General features: G+C 37.2%; 1 protein-coding gene across 1 annotated transcript; it reads right to left on the bottom strand.

Annotated features, from left to right (window-relative positions):
• Window positions 1-3018: 3018 nt before the first annotated feature.
• Window positions 3019-4996, bottom strand: FSHB (follicle stimulating hormone beta subunit). The gene is made up of 2 exons (XM_019520009.1): window positions 4838-4996; window positions 3019-3255 (listed from the first exon to the last, which is right to left on the bottom strand). The coding sequence occupies exons 1-2, from the start codon at window positions 4994-4996 to the stop codon at window positions 3019-3021; spliced, it is 396 nt and encodes a 131-aa protein (XP_019375554.1).
• Window positions 4997-6072: the final 1076 nt, after the last annotated feature.

Genomic DNA, 6072 nt, shown 5'->3' with positions numbered 1-6072 from the left:
TGATGAAGAATAGGTTTAGGTTAGAGATTAGAAGGCAATTTTTTACAGTTAGGGTGGCCAAAATTTGGAACCAATTTGCCAGGGAAGTGGTTCTCGTCCCTACCTTGGGAAACTGAAGAGGAGGTTGGATGATCACCTGTCTGAGGTCTTGCAAACCCAGCATTCATTCCTGCCTGTGGCAGGGGGTCAGGCTAGATGATCTGTTCAGGTCCCTCCTGACCCTAGCTACTATGAAACTATGAAAGAGCCACCCAAGTCAATAATGGTGACTGAGTTGGAAGCTTTATAATTTTTGAGTCTTTACTAAGCCAGTGCCCAGTAGGGCCATGCGAAATTTCGCCAGCTGTTTCATTTTGATGCTGTTTTGATTCGTTTTGAGCTTGGAACAGCGAAATTGAAATGAAACAACAGGCTTTGAAACAGCCTTGAAACGAAACGAGGGCAGTTTTGAAACATTTTGAGTTTCAAAGTTGGGCTTGCTTGCAGCTAAAGAGAAACTAAGGAGATGGAGGGAGAAGGGGGGAGAAGGACTGCTCTGATATTGACATGTGTAGCTGGCCAGTGACTGTGATCCTTCCCTGAGATCCCTTCCAATCCCAGAGCTCTGAGGGAAGGATGGAAAAACAGCATAAAAAGCATTGTTTGAACTGAGCTTTGTCTGTGCCTTCACACTTATAAGTGACACACATTTTGCTCTGAACAGTTTGAGGTGCTGTTTCCCAGAACCCCCTGCACCTATCTCCTTGAAAGCTGGCAGGCTTCATGGCCTCAGCAGGGGCTACCATGCCTGCAGTTTTTACCTCACTGTGCCTTAACACTATAGGACCTGCATTTTGTCTTCAGATATCTGGGGGTTCCAAAGTGATGCCCCAAGAGTCTGCAGTTAATAAGGATTATGTCTGTCTCTGCCATTTTTGGGTTGTTATCCCTAGTGTTCTTTCAATTAGGTAATCTTCATTTTCTGTACTAAACTTTGAGAAGGGTTGAGTAAAGGATGATCAGAGCTCATGTGTACTGGTAAACACAGGTGTGGTTGCATTTCACTGATGAATACATTAAAGCCTGTATAGTCTGCATATCGGTCCATGAGCTGCTTAATGATAAAAAACACAGACATGGAGGTGCTATAGTCTGTTCAGAGTTTAGCTTGAAGCAGTGCTTTAGTGACAATTCTGATTATATCATGTATCACTGCTATCTACTGGATTATGTCAGACCTAAGTGTATCTTGATTCTATGACCCAATATTGCAAACACAGCTTAGATGGGCAAATTAATAACAAAAATATTATGACATCAGAATTGGAGGGCTATGGCAGAGGCAACTTATTTTAAAGAGAAAAGCACTGATAGATTTTAAGGCTAAGTGTGACAAATCCCTGTTGAACATATCTAGAGATGCACAGAGATGCACAGAGATACAGTATTTATAGGAGTGTTTTTCAAGTCATATTTATCCTATATGTATTTTGAAAACAATTATTTAAAAATGGTATAAACACAATTTGCAAATTCTTGCTCTGTCAGAATTTGCTTGCCTAAAAAAGGAGGTGCTGGCTTGCAGCCTGTTGCGATCAAGAAGCTTGATTTTTATTTCATGCTACTGCAAATTAGAAATAACTCTGGTATCACCAGTGGAGTTATTCTGATATAAGAATGTTGTAAATAAGAGGAGAACAGGATCATGATTAGTTAATTTATTATTATATATTTTCTTTTATAAATCCGCAAGAGCAATGAAAACATCCAGAATAACACATCTCTCAAACAAAACTGATGAGGGTTTTCATTAAAAAAAAGTTAAATAAGTTAAGATACATTAGATAACAGGGAGATCCAGGTAACCAGACATAAATTCTCCCTAGATAAATATATACCTTATAAACAATCTTATCTACTGGTACATATATAGGAATGAACATTTTTATACTATTTTGAGGAAAATACCCTGTAGAATTGATATGAATTAAACTAATACCACCATTACAAGTAAAAAAGAGCAATGCCTCATACTGTCATAAAGCGTGAGAACAGTACCGTTACATTACATGCTGTAAATATGAATGAGTGATCTTGCTAAATTTGCAAAAATGTGTGCATGATACATTGTCTGCAGCATCATTTGCAGAGTATACATTTAAGTAAGTTCATTCATTCTGGCAGGACTGGAGCCTAAACAGGTAAGAACCCTCTTATGTGCAGTTCTACAGTAAGGGGACATATGATGATTCTGAAAAGATTTGAGGTGAATTTTTCTAAAGTGACTTAGGAGCCGAAGTCTCATTTTCAGGAGTGACTTAGTCTTTTAGGTGAGTCAAAGTGCCACTGACTTTGACATTTAAAAATGAGACTTAGGAGCCTAATATAGCCTCTCTGAAAAGTTGACCCTTTGTCTTTATTTCTAGATCCCAGTACTGTACCAGCATTTATAATTCCTAAAGCATAGCAAGTGTACATAATGCTTTCCAAATTGCACAAAAATCAAGGTGCCTGCCCAGATGAATGTAGTCTAACTTAGGTAATTAAGATAAAGATGAAAAAAATAGGTGTAGATATAAAATAGGTGTAAGGAGATGAATGCTGGAAGGCTTTTCATATAAGTGTTTGAAGGGGGTAATAAAAAGATCTAAAATCTTCTGTATGCATGGTAGTGGGACATTACTCAAAGCATTAAAGGATGGTCTGGAATAAGCTGAGGATAGCAGGAATCAAATAGAGGAACTGGAATGTAAAGAATGGAGAGGCAGAAAGCATGAGGTGAAGGTAGAAATGGTGGGGGGTGCAGCTCTGCTGTATCACGTTGATACATAGAAATCAAACTTTCTGTGGAAGGTGAGAGGAAGCCAAGAGAGCAGTTCTGCATGTGGTTCTCTACTTCAGATGTACTTAACATACTTGTTTTGAACTTGGCTGTTTGTACGTAGCTATGTATGCTGTTCCTCCCCCTTCAGACCACTTCTATACAATAAAATTAAATATTGCAACAGAAATAAAGCTCTAAATTAATATCTCGACCTCTCATTCTTTGCTTTGATTTTGAATGAAGGAGCAGTAGCTTGGGCCTAAGCCTCTCACAGTACAGTCAGTGCTGTCTGTATCACATGTCTCACAGTGGCATTCTGTAGCCACGGGGTATGAATAAAATGATTCAGCATGGTCACCACATCCAGGGATCTTCACTGTTTCATACACAAGCTCCTTGAAAGTACAAGTTTGCTGAACAGATGACACTGGAGGATACTTATATATTGGATCCTGAAAATAAGAAAGAAGAAATATTTTGTTTGAAATATGTTTCAGACCCTTGATGTTTTTCAGAGTTCTTAAAAAGGTACATATGCACATAAGTAACTTTAAGTCTAGGTAAATCAGTGGAAAGAATCTCATTGGCCTTAATAGACTTAGGATCAGGCTCCTAAAATCCTTTACATTTCTCCTTTTAAAAGAGCTGAGATGGTAAATACATACCTCATACAACTACTTTGTAACCCCAATGACTGTTGTTTTTAGACCTGAAAGTACTTTTTACATGAAAGGTACTATACACTTTGTACTACCACACATGAAAGGTACTAGATCTGTCTAGTAATGACTGAATATGTAAACTGTATGATTATATCCTTATATGTAAACCATGTGATTATATCCTTTCTGAGCTACTTAAAACAGACATGGGCCTATGACAGAGTTCTTGATTGGAGTCCTTTGTACTCAAATTATAGACAAATTCTAAACAAATGTATGATCAATAATTCACAATCACCCCTAGTTGAAAATACCCATTAAACTTTATGTCTGGTCATCTCATATTATTTGCCAATGTTTGTATTTTGGATTATTTATTTTTTAACCAAATACTATATAGATTTTCAGTGCAACTGCAAATACTTGGATGGGAGCTGGACCAGTAAAAGAGCAGGATTCCTGCCTATCCCCCAAACGCAAATAAATAAATTTACATCTAAAACTTTTAAGATTAAATCCTGAAAGATGCTGAACAATCCTGTAAATTGCTAGGCGCACCAATTTCATCAGGAACTAGGAGCGCTTAGGGCTATATCCTCAAAGGGATTAAGACACCTAGAATGCATCTACACATTCATTAATGCACCATAGTTATTTCACATTAAGTTTAATATTTGAATAACCAAGTATTAAATCAATGTGCAGTAACTTCTGCTACTGTGCAGTAGCACTACCGCACAGGCTTTTCCAGACGCTAACTGCACAGTAGCCTAATACCACTGGGCAGTAGTGTATTGGCATGGTTTTGCTGAACATGCTACTGCGCAGTGTTATTAGGCTACTGCACAATTAGCGTCTCGTGTAGACGCACCCCATATCCCTTAATTTAGGTATAAAAATGCCTTTGGGGTAGTTGGTTTTAGTATCCTGAAGAGATGCTCAGCACGGTATAGGAGTGTGCCCTGAATAGGAACATCAGAATACAAAATCTCTTTTCAGTCAAGGGAACTAGAAAGAATCCATGTCAACAAGGACATGTTCAGTGCGTGCATACACAATGAAAGAAAGAGAGTGGAGAAGGGGCTGTCACAACAGGTTAATTAAAGATAATATTGCTGCTTTGCAAAATACACAGACAACTTGTCTATGCAGCTGAATAAAACACTGACTATAACTAGCCACTTCTCAGCCATGTCTCTGTGGTTCTAAGCAGCTGTTCATATTCAGGGTACTATGTCATAAAAGTCAGAGATTATTAATGCTGTTCTTTCATAGGGCTCACCCTGCCTGGGTATTTGTTTCAGCTTGCAAGTCTGGCTTGTTCAAGTGTCATTCAAATTCCTCCCCATTGTTTTACACCTTAGACTCTCACCCTTGTGAAGCAGTATCCAGAGCACCAAGTGGCATTCACAGTAATGCAGAACTCACACTCCTCCTTCTCCACTGCTATGGTGATATTGGACAACTCACAGATATTACAGCAAGTTGCTTTCCAACAAAGTAACAGCACATAGCAATTAACTGTCTTCATCCTATTGTATAAAGCAGACAATTCAGACATATTGGAGGAATGTACAGAGATATTTGCAACCTGAGATTTATGTAGAACCAGAGAAAACTGAGGACTTCATATTAGCCACAAATGCAAATACAACAATAATCTTGCAGCAACACTGAGAAGCAGGGAAAGCATAAACTATCATCAGCAAAAGAGAGCTGGAGGGCTATTGTTACAGGAGATTGGTTTTGTTAAATAACTGGAACTGGGTATCCAACAAGCTGAGAGAGAAAATGATTGCAATGTATTAACTCATTTTCAGTGTATAAATTATGTCTAAATTCCTCTTACAAAGATCCTGGCATACTTTTATGAAAAGGAAAAACAAAAAAATTAGAAGTAAGAAAGGACAGCAATAAAGAATAACTTTTTAAAAAACAAAAAATTAATTTTGTAATTTTTGTAATTCTAAACCATAATTCAAGAACTGATGAACACTCACCTGTATTCTACTTGTTTTGCTGTTAATAGCTGTAGTGAGGGTAATGCCTCCAGCTCGCCTTTTATACTAAATCATGTGTAATTTACACCTTGAGGATTTCCCAGTATTGATATAGGATTAATTTGGTACTCGGTGAGAGGGGATTGAGGTTTAGACAGACTGTAAGATGAAACCTTGTAAAAAAAAAAAAAGCACTTTAAGTTCAGGAGATAGTGGAGAACATAATCACCACAGAAATCATCTATTAAAATGTTTTGCCAGCTTTGATTCACTAGCATTTTGTCTTGTAACATTATTATTTAAATGATAGCATGATACGGATCTGACTGGATAGCAGAAACATTTTCAGCAACTATTTGTTTGAATTAAAAAATGAATGTTGATAACTTTTTTAAATATTTGCTTTCTATAATGGGTGGGTATGCAAGTTTCACTAGCACAAATTCTTTGGAAAAGCCAATCAAAATTTTAAATGCTTAAATACATTTCAAAATTGCTATAAAATGACAAAATGCAGCAGTTGCACTTTGTTGGTTAGTTATATAAGTTGTACAGTGAGGGAATAGAAGCAATACTACATGATTTATATAATTAAGTCAAACAAAAA

This window comes from Gavialis gangeticus, unplaced genomic scaffold (assembly GCF_001723915.1).
Source record: "Gavialis gangeticus isolate Ggan-Ray unplaced genomic scaffold, GavGan_comp1, whole genome shotgun sequence".
In the NCBI taxonomy this organism is placed as follows: domain Eukaryota; kingdom Metazoa; phylum Chordata; order Crocodylia; family Gavialidae; genus Gavialis; species Gavialis gangeticus.
Note: the sequence above shows the minus strand (reverse complement) of the source record. Positions and strands in the feature narration are given on the sequence as shown.

Bases quoted from the DNA above. Each gene is read 5' to 3' on its own strand.
- FSHB (XM_019520009.1), bottom strand. From the start codon at position 4,996: ATGAAGACAGTTAATTGCTATGTGCTGTTACTTTGTTGGAAAGCAACT. The intron at 3,256-4,837 runs GTGAGAGTCTAA...TCTTATTTTCAG, and splicing joins CTGGATACTGCTTCACAAGG to GATCCAATATATAAGTATCC.